Here is a 14,973-nt window from a genome sequence, read left to right as displayed (position 1 = left end):
CCAATTGATTTGTCATAGCATCCACTTGTAGTGAGAGGAGATAGAAAAAAGAGAGGTACGGAGGAGAGATGCAAAGGTTGGGTTGGAGAGAGAGAGAGAGGGGTAGGGTTGCTGTAGGGAGTAGAGATGTGCAAAAGATGGGGAAGAGATGCAAAGGATAGAGGAGGGAGATAGTGATGGCGAGGAATTTCTAGAGGAAGTGGTGTCAATAAAATTGGAAATATGAAATGGTTGCCCGGCATATCATTTTAAAGCGTAGAAGTTTCCCACTCTAGGCTAGAGTCTCCAGGATCGTGGGAAATAGGGGCGCGAGTTTGGCCCTGATGGCCCGAGCCCACCTTTACCCCGAATAGAGCCTGGGCTGAGATACCCTGGTCCTGAGGGCAGGTCAAGGTTGAGAATTTCTGGCCTCGAGTTAGGGCCAGGGTAGAGACCTGAGGCTGAGCCCGGCCTGGCCCAACCCTACCATGTCTTCGTTCTTCTTTCTTCTCTCTTCTTCACCCAGCCTAGCCCAACTCCTACAGTTTCCTTCCCACCAACTTAGCTGAACACCTACATCTCCCTTCCCCCTTCCCCCTTCCCATCATTAGGGCCAAATAGGGGCAGCCCGACCTGGCCTTGAGAGCGGGTAAAGGTTGGGTTTGGGTTTTAAAAAACCCTGCCCAAACCGACCTTGTTTGCAACTCTAGTGGGAAACCTCATCAATGAGAGGGTGGAGATGGTTCATTTAGTAAAGCGCCAACAATTTGTTTGATGATAGAGAGCGAATGTTAATGTGTACTCCATGACTCATCATGTCGTATAGTATGTGAAAAAAAATCCTCATTCCAACATTATGGGTATTTCATTTCAAATAAGAGATACCCTCATAGATAGTTCTCTAAATAGAACATCACCTAGTTGCGTGGCTCCAACAGCCAAAACACAGGAGTATGCAAAAGTGTCACCCTACTCTATGAAATTAAAATTACATTTATATTGATTGATACCTATATGTGCACTCTCATTGACCCCTGCGTTAATATAAGACATTTTTTATCAAAAACCAAAAAAAGATATAAGACATTACAGGATCAGACAACATTGTCTTGCTCAAATGTTAGATACATTAAGGGCAATGTACAAGGGCTATATATACGGATATACCCTATGTTAATTAATAATTATCCTTGAACAAAGCGGGTAGTTCGGTATTTTCCACTGAAATGTGGAAAGTTCGTCCCCTCCTCCCGGTACTCGGCCCCTCAGCTGTACTATTGTTGCTGAAAGCCTGAAAATATTTCTCATTATTTTTGCAAATGTATTTTTTTTTCGTTGAAAATTGAAAAACGAAAAAGACGCGGTGATCCTGTTTCCTGTCCTCCTTCTCCATCAGACCCAGTCGGTTTCTTCTAATTTTCTTCATATTCTTCTCTATGATGATGTTTGATTAGGGTTTCATCAATCTTCTTCGGTTCGAAGATAGTGAAGTTCCCTTTTCTGATTTCATTAGTTGGTTTGATTCGTAAACTGGTTTACTTAGGGTTCCGGAGCTTCTGAAACTCGACCTGTTGTTGCTCAGAGAAACATGTCGAGGCCCCAGGTCACGATAACTCTGGGGCGTAGTGGTCAGGTACACTTCATTTCATTATCTTTCTTGTTGAAGCAAAGTATTTCAATTTTTTTCTTTAAATTTGGCTTCTAATAGTAATTATGGTAAGGGTTTGATAGGTTTTGGTTGTTGGTTCAGCTAATTATTTGATTGTTGGACTGTTTTCTTAGAATTTTATTCATTGATTTCTGATCATTTGTAGGTTGTGAAGAGGCGGGGACTGGTATTAGATAATGGTCGTTCTGATCATGTGCAAACATCCGGGAGTAAGCGATCGGTAAGGGAGAGACTAGGAAGTAATATGGACAATCCATTGCTATATGGGAGCCAACCCAAAAGCAAACGGTGTGTTCGACTTGCCTTACTGGACTTCCTTGTGTTTTTTTTACCATTAATGGTCTCCGTTTTGAGTTTAATGAGGAGTTGGTCAAGTGCTGCCGTTCGATATGTGAACATATTATTGGGCCATCCAAGACTCCTATGATCCTGAGGAGTGGAAGTTCTTCAAGTATTTATTATCATTCGCTTAAATTAAATTTCTCTTTTAGTTTCACCTTGAAAGTAATGAGTTAATTATGTTCTGTAGACAAAGGAGAGATGGCAATAAGTGGACTCCAAGTAATAATGTTATGAATGGTAAAAATCTAACTCATATTTATTCCATTATCATGGAGATGCCAATTTGCATTTCTTTTGTTTCTCAACTGCTTTTCTCCTTGCTGACTTTGTTCTCTGTTAATGATTAAAGGTTCTCAGATTGGCAGAGACGACCTGAGGTTTAAGTTGATGCGGAAGAACTTGTCTAGGGGAACTAGGAGTGATGGTAAAGAACATGACATGGACCGCCGTAAAAAGCCCTCAAGAACAGAACACTCTGCAATGGCGGCTACTCATTCGTGGCAACGCATGCCTGACCCAAAGGTCAATGGCCTTGTGAGGCGTATTCCTCCAACAAGGAGTGCAGATGATTTGCTTCGTATGAACTCAATGAGGAAATCTTACTCGTCGTTGACTATGGGTGGATTGAGACGTAGATCCCCCTATAGAAATTTAGGAACTTCTAGAGGTCTTTCTCCTCCAAGGAATATGGATGACCACCGGCAGTTGCCATCAATTAGACCTGTCGATGCCTCTAGACCATCTTATATGAGCAAAGACAATCTTGATACTTCCAGGTTTACAGGTCCTACAATTTATATGACAAAAACTGGTGTGGCGCCAGTTCCTGCAAAACCGGTTGCGCGGCTCCCTCCTCCAACTGACATCATGCAGAAGAGTTCATATATGGTAGCACTTCTGTTCCATTGCTCTTAGTTTTTCTTGCCGATATGAGTAACCACCATTTTGTAAAAGTTTATATACCCTCTATAAAAAAAAAAAACCTTAAAGAAGAAAGAAAAAAAGATGGGAAACAAGTATCAGGGCATGGTTACCAATATTTATCAATTTTGATGGCCTTGAAATTATATACATCAACATTGTTCCATAAAATATGGATAAGTATAAGCTCGGAAATGGAACAATGAACTTGTGCTAAATTTGTAAATCATTAGATGGAAACTCTTGTATACTTGTTTCTACATTGAGTTATCATCCTTGTATGACATTCTTTGTGATGAATATTGTTTGAGAAAGTCATTCGTGCAGAAAAATATTGATACAGCATTAGCTCCAGAGCATTGTTGGTTTCAGGAACTGTGTGAGTGTTTGTGATGTATTAATTGGAAATTCATTTTACTCATGCATATATTATCGTTATTTTCTCAATGGAACTGTTACTGGTGATCAATGCTATGATGCAAAATCAGGTCAATTTTTGTGTTACATGGAGTCTAACGCATATTGTTTGACTGCAAACTTTTCATGCCTGATGGACCAATTTTTGCTATCCCATGAAACTGTTAGGATGCCTTTGACCATTAGAGAGGTGCATTTTTTGAATTTACCTCTCTAGTTGCATTTGATCCTTAGATGATCTAATTCAGTAAATGTTGAATGCAGATTGGTTACAAAGTCACTCATTTGTTGAAAAAATCTACAACTACTATTGTTCCCATAGGATTTAAACTGGTTCATTTATGTTTGCCCTTTTGGTTTGGTTTTGTGTAGAGCGAGGAACCACATACTACTGTTGCTAGCCTTCTACATTCACTTGGTCTGGACAAATATTGTATCCTCTTTCGGGCTGAAGAAGTAAGTATCATGCACTTTACCTTTCCAGGACGTAAGATGTATGTGACCTGATACCGTTGGAGACAAGTTAGTTAGTGCTTGTTGAGCAAGGAGGGCCTTTTTATACCATCTTCATTTTTTTTTTTTTTTGGGGGGGGGGGGGTGGGTGGGGGAAGGCGTACCCGTCTTGCTGACGAGACTCTTGCTTTCCCTCTGCAGTTGGTCCTGGGCTCCAGGGCTGGGCACTCCCTCTCCATGGAATTTGACTTTCTCACTTTATGTTTATATACGATACATGTATTGTTGAATAGACCATTGAAATCTTTCTTTCTAGTAATAAAACATTTATTAGATGTTTCATTTCTGGGACTGGTTAATTTAATATTTACTTTAATTTGATTTATTTAATAATGCTTATATAAATATTTTTCTAAAAAAGGCGTACCCAGTGCACAAGGCTCCCGCCACTGCAGGGTCTGGGGAGGGTCATAATGTTCGCAGCCTTATCCCTGCTTTTGTAAAGAGGCTGTTTCCAGACTCGAACTAATAATGAAAATTGCTAATATTTTTTAAAAATAAATTATATATATACCTCTGATACCTCAAATCCTGTTTTTTTTTTGGGATTATTCAAGTTCAGCACCCTGTTTCATTATTGTGCCTGCACCTTTATCCTGTAATTTGTTTATTCACTCCCAAGAGAAGAAATACGACAAATGAATGAAAATTACATATATGTAATGGGAGCATGAAAGTGAATTGTTATTTATGGTTTAGAAAATGCATGAGTAATGGTTGATACTTAGTGAACTAATGATTTGGTGCTAGTTGATCTTCTAGTCAAGATTACCTGATTAGTATGCATGCCAGTTGGTTAATATATGATATGAAAGGCCTGGTTGATCAAATAATCAATGACTGTTGATGCGCCTGAACTAGACTATTATGAAGTTTATTAATGACAAGGGTTCTATTGGATAATTATCGATCCTGAATTGTTGCGTAAGCAAACATGTCTTGCTGAGGTAGGATAGGTTGATGCTAGGTTCTAGATTTTGACCAGGCTCGGAACTGAAATATTTTAGCCAAAACTTTAATTTTGGTCGAAACCTGTACATTTTCACCAGCAATTTCGATGAAGGGTTTCGAGGCCCAAATGGCCAAATTAGTTCCCAAAATTTCTATGAAACCCTATTTTAGGCCGCCCTCTAAACATGGTAGAACCCTTAGATTTTAAAAAATTCACACCCAAATGATAGTTTGATTTCGTACCGTAGGTTGGTAGTGTATGCTGTAACATTCTCTAATATGGCGTATTCCACACAATTTTTAGTACTAGAACACATGTAATTCAAGTAAAACAACTTAAATATGCATTATGTATGAATAGACATAAAATTATAAAGCATTTCATAAATCATACATCATAATGGTTCATAACAATGTTGTCAATTGCATATACCATGGTCAACAATACAAGCAAGTCGCCCCTCTGCCCATCCTAGAGTCCTAGTACCACATCGAGTTTCGGGTAGGATCAAAACCGCTAGAATGTTGTTATTGCTGCTGCCAAGTCAAGTTATCCTCTGACTGTATCACAAAAGCTGGCCATGTTATAGTATGACAGAAGAGACGTTCGAAGTCCTCCACAACAGTCCTATAAATCTTCAAACAAAGCAGCAAATCATTGTTTCCAATGCTTTCCTCTACTTCTCAAGTACTTGTTCCAACCTTGTACAATAGTGATTTGGTCAAGAAATTACAAATACTAGGCTTTTCCCTCATCCCTAGAAAAACATGACGAATCGTTCGATACTTTGCTTTTATTATAAAAGCAAATTAATGTTTTGCCCGAAATTTCGGCGAAACAAAATGTATGACCAAAAGAAATCTGGACATTCTTGAGTATTGCATGCTGTTTCATTTCGACACTTGTTGAAACCGAAATATTTTGTGAGATTTCCTGAAATCTTGGCAAAATCTCGAACCTTGTAGGATGTAGGGTAGACTACATGCTTTCATGTTCTGTAGTTATGATATGTGGAGAGCATCTCAGCCCTCAAGAGCAGGATTTCCCCCCAGGTCTAGAATCTCAGAAAAGTTTATACTTTAAAGGTATCAGGATATGTGGTTGAGCGGTGGTGCTGAGCATAAAGTCTGAGGTTATGGAACCCACATTTTTTAATAAGGATAATTTTGTTGCATGCAACTGAACTAAAGTAGGCATATATGTTTCTGTTTCCATGGTATTGCTTCCTCTAAGGTTAATTTTATTGCATGCAACTGAACTAAAGTAGGCATATATGTATTGCTTCCTCTTAGTTGGTTAGGAGTCAAAGAATCAACGTATACCCATTCTAATTCAATTTATGATAGTGGAGTATTTTCTTGATTGTTTGGGGGAATTATTTGAAATTTAAAAGGTGTTTAGGAAGCCTGGATGTGGTTGTCTGGGTATGCTTTATGACATAGATAAGGCAGAAGAGAAGAAGAAAGACCGATCAAGACAGCCAGCCTTTAGACCCCAAAGGACCAGCCATGAAGTTCCATTGAGCCCAGGCTTGAGTGGGAAACTCGAGACATATCTTTCGTTATCTACTCTATTTTATTCTACCTTAGTATGCAATATCCATTAAGTTTTACTAAGTTTTCATTCAGTTTCTTCACTGCTGTTATATTGCTATTCTGGTGGTTCATTAAAGTGGTTCACTACCCTTGATAAGGGCATAACAGTTACAAAAATATCTTTGGTTTCCTGCAACTAAACAAGAGCTGTGGCACCTCTGTTTCTGGGTTCTCTTGATCTGAGATATATAGCCATTGGATTGGTTTGATTGTGTGGTGATATCTTGCTGGTTGTGAGCCATACGATTCTGTTGTAGACTTGTAGGTAGGATTCTGAAATCTACCATAATCTGTTTCCTTATCCTTGGCTTCCGCATGCTTCTTGTGCTTCTATTTGATGCGCATCTTCCCCCGTTGCTAGTCCGTTGCTGTTGACCAGAGTTTCAGGTTATCCCTGGCTGTCACACCATTTGGTTCTCACGTAAAGTAGAGTATTTACTTTGTCAAATCTGACTCAAATGAATTCTAATTGAACTCCACTGAAACTGTCTTTTGGCTGTTCAAATGGCCTCAGGGAATAATGGTTAGGTTCGTCTTTTCAAGTTGATTTTTATGTAACTAATCTATTAAATGAGGCTCATCTGACACTGAATCTTATTCTTATTATCATGAAATACTTGGCTGATTGTTAGGGATATGACAGAAATATAGACTATAGACACATCTACCACTATGCATTCAGTTGAGAAAATTATTTCAACTTGGATATTTAAAGGATAGACTAGTGAAGAAACAAAAGGACATTGTATGGTATTAATATCAAGGCCTTAGTTATGATAGGTCAGAAAATAGAACTGGGCCAATTTTTTTGCAATATCTGCTGAAATTCAGGTACTTTGCAGTAAGTGAACACTTGTCTTTGTTGTTTCCAATTGTGGTTGGCACTGAGCATTTATTAATCTACAGGTGGACATGACTGCATTGAGGCAGATGGGGGACAATGACCTCAAAGATCTGGGAATACCCATGGTACTATTGCATTCAATTCATTGTCTCTACTATAAATTTCTGAATAAAGTTACTTTTGTGTTTGGTTGTGAATCCAATTTGTGTTTTCTGTTTGCATTGTCTAATGTGCTTGCTGCTTGTATTATGTTTTTGAAGTTTTCTATCTGTTTTTTTTTTTCAAACTTTAAATGCCAATATCAATTTCTATAATGATACTGTTATGAGGAAAAAGAACTCCACTTCGTGGACTATATGAAAACTTCTCACCCTGTGGATTAGCTACTGGCTACATGTTAAATTTGGGGTCCTATATAAATCTTATGGCCCAAATTTTATTGAATCTTTTCTCTTGTATTTGGTACAGTTGAAATAAAACTACTACTGGAGTTGAATTTTTAACCAGTTACTCGATCTTTATATCTCTATGCAGAAAATTCAGACTGGGCTAAAACTTACTATACAATGCACATGAGGATTAGTACTGATTTGTTACCTGGTGAATGAGCTTTCAAAACCACTGCTCCATTGAAAAATTTTACCCTCAACCCCCTCTCCCCCCCCCCCCCCCCCAACATACAAAGGCACTTGAATTGATTGTTATTATTTCTCCTTGTATGAATGTGATTACCTTTGTGTGCACTTGAATTGAGTGTTATTATTTCCCCTTATATTTTTTATTTCCACCAAATTACTTGGATTTTAGTAGAAAAGTATGGGTATGTGAATATGATTACCTCAACTTACCCGGATGCATCCGGGACTCTTGGGAGGCCGGTCACCAAGCCCCACCGTCCTGGAATTGAATCAGTGCAGCTTTCCCTTGAAAAATGGATTCTTCTTTCCAGGGCACCACACACACACAAAGCACACTTGAATTTAGTGTATTATTCCCCATATATTTTTTATTTTCACCAAATTACTTGGATTTTAGTAGAAAAGTATGGGTATGTGAATGTGACTACCTCAACTTACCCGGATGCATCCGGGACGCTCGAAGGCCGGTCACCAGGCCTCACCGTCCCGGAATTGAATCAGTGCAGATTTCCCTTGAAAAATGGATTCTTCTTTCCAGGACGCCCATTTTTCCCAGTTGGAACTTTGGGTTGGCTGGGTTGCTCATTTACTCGTTTAGAACCCTTATCCTGGGTTCTGGGTTGCTCTCTCTCTCTGTATCATTTGAACCTCTCTCCCCTGTTTCTCCCTCTCCATGAAGTCTGAGAGCAGAAACATTGGTTACCTGTAACAGTAAGGATCTGTGTGTGTGTGTGTGTGTGACTCTGTCCACGTTGGAATTGGGGGTGGAGACTGTTTCAATCTTCCCAAACCCTCCTTGGATAAGAAAAGGGACAGAGACCAACTTCACATGTCCCTTTTCATGTGTGTGTACACGCTCTGGACACCGTAAGTAGTGATTTTTTAAATGTTTGGCTGTGGAACGTTCCTGAAACGCTCTGGACACCATCCGGGACATTTGAACGTTGAACGACAGCCCAGACTGTTTTTGTGGCTGTTCCATTTAGCAATACACTGGTGTTCACTGAAAATGTGAAAAGGAGGAGGGGATCTAAAATTCTATCGACTTCTTGTTTTTATCTTAACTCCCCCACCCCATTGGAGTAACAACCTTGATACTATATGGTGAGAATGTATGGAAAGTGGAAGTGGTAGATAATTTGTATTAACCATGTTTTGTTCATTTGTCATTATCTTAATTAAAGGTAGTATCTCAGTGGTGCCTTCTTGGCCATTCTGTTATGATCATGAAATAATTTGTTGTTATTGTCCTTTTCATTGTCATCCTCATTTGAAATGAGTTAAGTGTCCTTTTCTTACGAGGGCTGTGATTTCAGGGTCCGAGAAAGAAGATTCTTCTTGCTGTTATGCCTCGTTCCAAACGACAACCTTGGACTAGTAGAACTTAGATTGCAGCACATAGAGAAGCATTGTTCTTTTCTAAGATCAGCAACCAGATCAAGAACCTCCATATCAGATTTAACGCCAGTAGCTTTTCATCTCAAAGTGACGGCGGTGCCCCGTAGCCAACTGCGAGGTGATTGAATCCTTCCAGCTTCAATGGAATTGGAGATGTACAATGTGGAAATATTATTGCATCATGTTTTACTGGGATTTTCCCACTTTTGCTTAAAATCTAGGATGTAGAAATTAGATTGGTTAATTGCCTATCGTACCTCATTAAAATTAATTCCTTCAGTTCAAAGAGATTTTGAGTAGATATGGTCTGCTTATTTATTTGCTTTCTGTTATCTTGAGAACAAGTCCACCCTAATGCGATGCATAATATTACTATGAACTTCAATAGTTCTGATCTTTTCTATCCACAAGTTCTAAGTTAGAATGTTTGCCAGAATAGTTTTGGTGATTAATTTCTCTAAGAGTACCAGTAGGCTTGCAACTGCTATAATAAAAATATAAAAGGTACAAGGCAGGCACATTTAGCTTAGCGTTACAATTGTTTCTGGGAAACAATTTTAGATTTGACATAGGAATGGTTTGATTGTAGCTATCAGATTTGAAATCAATCCGGACCCATATCTAATATATTGGCATGGATGCCTCACCTGAATCTGAGTCTTATTTTTTGATGAGAATACCAGTCGTTTTGGTTTATAGGGTTGATAGCATCTGCTCTATGTATTGAGTCATTACAGCAAGGTTTACCTTCTTTAGGGGAGTTATTTGCTTCTTGGGTTTGCTCAGTACAAGTATTCAAGGGTCGGATTTCACTTCATCAAATGAACAAAACCCCTTACATTAATTAAGGAATGCTTGGATCGGTGTATGGGTAAGTCCAACTTGGATATTTCATTGGCCATATGCCACCCTGTCATCTTGAACTTCTTTTGCTTCTGATCATTATCCCATGTTGTTAGACTCTTCGCCTACCTAGGTTAAACCTCTTGCAACAATAAGTCTGCAATTGTCTCATGGCAATATGAATTGCGTTCCAAGCGTGTGGACATTTTGATTTCATCACTTTGTTGAGGGTTGATGTCTTGTATTTTGTGGACTAGGTTGTGGGTTGCCTTTGAAGGGCCGCCATTAAAAGCCTGTAAATTAAAAAACAAAAAATACGTATAATAAATTAAAACAAATTATAAAATGTGTACCCGAAGCCATGGAAATGAACGCTGATAAGCTAAACTCACGATCGTAACCGAAATCTGATTGCAAAATAGATGTGAGACTTCTATAGTTGCAGCGTTATCAGTTATCACTAGGGTAGTGACCAGTCTTATATATAGCCTTATGCCTTCTAATCTATCATAGGAAGACATTCTTACAAGATCTTTAAATATACTCATAATTGAACCAAAGACGAAACTCTTGTGTGTGTTTTTACCACTTGGAAAATTTTTAACATTCTCCCACTTGGTCTAGTTGATCAAGTGGCTATAACTTTAATATTTATCAAATAAAATTGTCACACATGGATCAAGATGCCCCCATGTTATCATTTTTTATGGACGTAAAACCTAATCACAGATCATACCATGTATGAGTCTATATATGTGATATATTACGAGATTGAGGAAGAGATGAAGAGTCTTCCATGTCTTTAAGATACCTATGATTTCCTTTTCTAGTTCTTTCCTACCCATTAGAATTTGAAGAAGAAATTAAAGAAACTTAACTAATCTAATTAAGCAGAGACAGCTAACGAGGAGCCATGGACGACAGCAACAACTAAGCAAAGGTGGCTTTCAGGATGTGATAGATGGGCTAAAAGGAGGACACAAGTGCTCCCATAGTCCCGTATGATTGAAAGGTAAGTAATGGACCATTAGCGATCATCTTGTGGGGATGGATTAGTATCACTTTAAGTGACTACTCTCACAGCCAATTAATATCGTATATGAAAGACAAATTAACAAAGAGGGAAGGATACAAGAAACACAAGAGTCTCAATAATTGAGTGGTGTTAGTGGATCTAAAAGTGGAATGTTCAACGTTCACTTTTCTCTTTTGGACTCTTCTCTTTTTTTTTCCCTTTCAAATAACAACTCCCATCGTTTTCTCAGGAACTAGTCATTCACAGATCATAATCATGCGTTGCTGCCGCCATGTTTCCTTCTGATCTCCTTTTTTCTTCCTTCATTTCTCTTTGAAAATTCCACTTTCACATACTGTGTAAGTCTGTGTAATCTTGGGATCCTCATCTTTACAAATGGAGAATATGGATTGTGACAGAAAGGTGAGCTAAACCACTAATGAGATGGTCCACTTAAACTTTTAATTGAGCATCCAATGGATCATAGAAGTCTCTTTTAAACTTTGTGGATTAGGATGAAGAAGAGTTTGATATTTGTTGTGGTACAAGTAAATCCGAAACTTATAGCAGTAGTTACTGTGTTGGATTTTGAAAAGTTTATGGCTTACTGAGACTAAACAAACTGCTGAAGTGCCCTCTACTTTCAACATATATGTCACTTGAGTCTTGTAGTAACTAATATGCTTGAATAGTAAAGATGAGAATATAAAACTTAATTCATGTAAGAGACGTATCCACTTAAGGTGAGTGAAACAATGAACAAAACATCGAGTGAGTAGTTTTCAATTAATGAACCAATCTTCAAGTAGAGAAATTGATTTCAAGTAAATAAATCAATTTTCAATGAATTCGGAATCAATGGTGTAAAGTTGAGTCATGCAAGAAATAGTATTCTCCTTAAGGTAGTAGTAAACATTCCTTATTAATGCACTTTGGAGATCTTGTGATTCTATCTCCATGATAAAACAATCTTCGAGGATAATCATATAAGTGTTGTACTACTCTTTTGATCTTTCCGAGATGAAGAAAACTGCTCTCGACGAATCCAAAAACCAAATATTGAGAGAGAGAAAGAGAGAGAGAGAGAGAGAGAGATATCCAAAATGAGATTGGAATGACTGAAAAATGAGGCTAGCCCACCCTTTTTTATATAGACGCAAGGAGTTGCATAAGCTCCTTAAATCTAAAAGGGCGTATCCAGTGCACGAGATTTCTGCCTCTGCAAGATCTAAGGAGGGTTATAATGTACGTAGCTTTACCCCATCTTTCACTATTTTTAGACTCGAACTTGTGACCACTTTTAATCACAATGGAGCAATTTTTACCGTTGCACCAAAACCTACCCTCATAAGCTCCTTAAATTTATTGTCCAAAAAATACTATGAACCAAACCCAAGCCTATTTAACCATCGATCCCAAACCAATCCATATTAGTATCGTTTCAACACCATACCGGCCCAAACCCGAGAATGGACTAAATTCATATTTATAAAAGCAGGGCCCCATAACGAGAGTAGACAGCGTCAGGCGTGGCCCCGGCCCCCACCGCCCCTCGTGACTGTGATGTGATCTATATATTAATTCAGCCAAGACCGAATCGTAATCTCTTTTCTGTTTGTTACTTGTGGGCCATCGTTCGTAAGCAAAACTAGAGTAAAGAAAGCTTCTCTTTTTATCTTGTCGCGCAGAATCTCAGTCTCTGCAAATCTGCAAGCAGGTAGAGTCAAGCTAAGACTTGTTCGACAGTAATTCTATCATCTCTCTCTCTCTCCGTGTTAATATGTCTGGATTTCCCTTGCCGGAGCTACTGCTAGTACTGGTGTCTGTTAATTGACTATTGTCTGGTTTGGTTTGTTTGGTTTACGAACGACGACAAAGATGGGATTTCTATATTACGAATTCTTGAGAAACCGGACAAGTACTTCGTTAATCTCTGAATTCTCGAAGAACGTAGGAGAGATTAGGGAGAGATATTAAAGATGGGAAACAATAAGCACAGGTTGAAGGTCGCCGTTAAATCGACTATTCTCGACTGGTGGTGCCGTGCTAATGGCTTTGAAATGCCAACACCCCCAGAGCTCAGATCCGCGGAGAAGCTCGCTCGTGCACTAATACCGCCTGAGAAATCAACCCTCAAATGCAAGATAAAAGAAGAAGAAGCAGAGAAGAAAAATTTATCGGTGTCGGAGGAGGAGGAGTTGCTTAAAGGAGTGTCGGAGAAGCCTCCAGTCACATTTTCTGATGCAGGGACGGAGTTAAATCGCCGACCGACTCACTTCTACACTAGCTCCGAGGAATCGGTAAGTACGGCAATTCCCGACACACCTTCATCTTCTTCGTCGTCCAACAACGTTACAGACGAGTCTCTAAACCCAATGTCCCCTGAAGAGGAGGAGATCTTCGTCAAGCTCAAGAGTTTACAAGTGTTCGAGCAAGAGGAATCCGTGATCTCACTGAGAAAGATCACCAGAACCAACGTAGATATGAGGGTTCCGCTCTGTACCCTACGATTGCTTTCAGCGTTAAAATCTCTGCTGACCTCACGCTACTCTGTCATCCAAATAAACGCGGTGGCATCGCTGGTGAATCTCTCGTTGGAAAAGATCAATAAGGTAAAGATCGTACGGGCGGGGATCGTCCCACCATTGATCGATGTGTTGAAGGGAGGGTTCACTGAAGCGCAGGAACACGCTGCGGGTGCCCTCTTCAGCCTGGCTCTTGACAATGAGAACAAGATGGCCATAGGTGTATTAGGCGCGTTGCCACCGCTGCTCCACATGCTCCGGTCGGAGAGCGAGCGGGCTCGGCACGATTCGGCGCTCGCTCTCTACCATCTTTCGCTGGTTCAGAGCAACCGCTCCAAACTCGTGAAGCTGGGTTCTGTGCCGACGCTGCTAGCCATGGCAAGGGGAAGAGACCTCGCAAGCAAGGCTCTGCTTATACTCTGCAACTTAGCGGCATGTGCAGAGGGGCGGACCGCATTGCTCGATGCGAACGCGGTGCAATGCTTCGTGGAGATGTTGAGGAGAAACGAGTTAAACTCGGAAACGATTCGGGAGAACTGCGTGGAGGCGTTGTACGCCCTGAGTCAAGGGAGTTTGAGGTTTAAAGGGCTGGCGGAGGAAGCGGGAGCTGCAGAGGTGTTGAGAGAGGTGGAAGAGAGAGGGAGCGAACGAGCCAGGGAGAAGGCTAAGAGGATCTTACATGCTTATATGACCGTAATTTTTCTTGACGGAAAGAATGTAACTCTTGGTTATGTTGTGGGTCTGAGAAAACCTGCACAGGATTAACATGGTTACATGTTAATTTCTGTGCAGAGAACAAAAATTTGTTCTTAAAGATTGTAATTATAGTAACTGTTAGTCTGTTACCGGTGATCAATGCTATGATGCAAATCAGGTACATTTTTGTTGCATGGAGTCTAATGCATATCTTCTGGCTCCCAACTGTTAGGCCTGATGGATCAATTTCGCATTCCCCTGAAACTATTAGTTATTTTTTACCCTTAGAGAGGTGCATTTTTTGAATTTAACTATCTAGTTGCTTTTGATCGTTTGATGATCTAATTCAGTGATTGTTGAATGCTGATTGGTACAAAGTCACTTGTTTGTTGACAAAGTCTACAACTGCTATTGTTCCTGTAGGATTTAAACTGGTTCATTTACGTTTGCCCTTTAGGTTTTGTTTTGTGTAGGATGAGGAACCACATACTACTGTTGCTAGCCTTCTACATTCATTTGAGTTATCATCCTTGTATGGCAGTCTTTGTGATGAATATTGTTTAAGAAAGTCATTCGTGCAGAACAATATAGATATAACATTAGCTCCAGCTTCCAGAGCATTGCTG

General features: G+C 39.6%; 2 protein-coding genes across 2 annotated transcripts; both read left to right on the top strand.

Annotated features, from left to right (window-relative positions):
* Positions 1–1,381: 1,381 nt before the first annotated feature.
* LOC122653491 lies at positions 1,382–9,421 on the top strand. Its single transcript, XM_043847340.1, has 7 exons — positions 1,382–1,612; positions 1,794–1,936; positions 2,178–2,227; positions 2,340–2,878; positions 3,701–3,784; positions 7,295–7,357; positions 9,187–9,421. The coding sequence occupies exons 1-7, from the start codon at positions 1,568–1,570 to the stop codon at positions 9,256–9,258; spliced, it is 996 nt and encodes a 331-aa protein (XP_043703275.1). The 5' UTR covers positions 1,382–1,567; the 3' UTR covers positions 9,259–9,421.
* Positions 9,422–12,964: 3,543 nt separating this feature from the next.
* Positions 12,965–14,538, top strand: LOC122653490 (U-box domain-containing protein 40-like). The gene has a single exon (XM_043847339.1). The coding sequence runs from the start codon at positions 13,106–13,108 to the stop codon at positions 14,414–14,416; it is 1,311 nt and encodes a 436-aa protein (XP_043703274.1). The 5' UTR covers positions 12,965–13,105; the 3' UTR covers positions 14,417–14,538.
* The last annotated feature ends 435 nt before the right edge of the window (positions 14,539–14,973 follow it).

The sequence above is a fragment of the Telopea speciosissima genome, chromosome 3, assembly GCF_018873765.1.
Source record: "Telopea speciosissima isolate NSW1024214 ecotype Mountain lineage chromosome 3, Tspe_v1, whole genome shotgun sequence".
In the NCBI taxonomy this organism is placed as follows: domain Eukaryota; kingdom Viridiplantae; phylum Streptophyta; class Magnoliopsida; order Proteales; family Proteaceae; genus Telopea; species Telopea speciosissima.
Note: the sequence above shows the minus strand (reverse complement) of the source record. Positions and strands in the feature narration are given on the sequence as shown.

Excerpts from the sequence above, each read along its gene's own strand:
- LOC122653491 (XM_043847340.1), top strand. The coding sequence starts at position 1,568 with ATGTCGAGGCCCCAGGTCACGATAACTCTGGGGCGTAGTGGTCAG. Across the intron at positions 2,228-2,339 it reads AAGTAATAATGTTATGAATG|GTTCTCAGATTGGCAGAGAC; the intron begins GTAAAAATCTAA and ends TAATGATTAAAG. Across the intron at positions 7,358-9,186 it reads AAGATCTGGGAATACCCATG|GGTCCGAGAAAGAAGATTCT; the intron begins GTACTATTGCAT and ends CTGTGATTTCAG.
- LOC122653490 (XM_043847339.1), top strand. The coding sequence starts at position 13,106 with ATGGGAAACAATAAGCACAGGTTGAAGGTCGCCGTTAAATCGACTATT.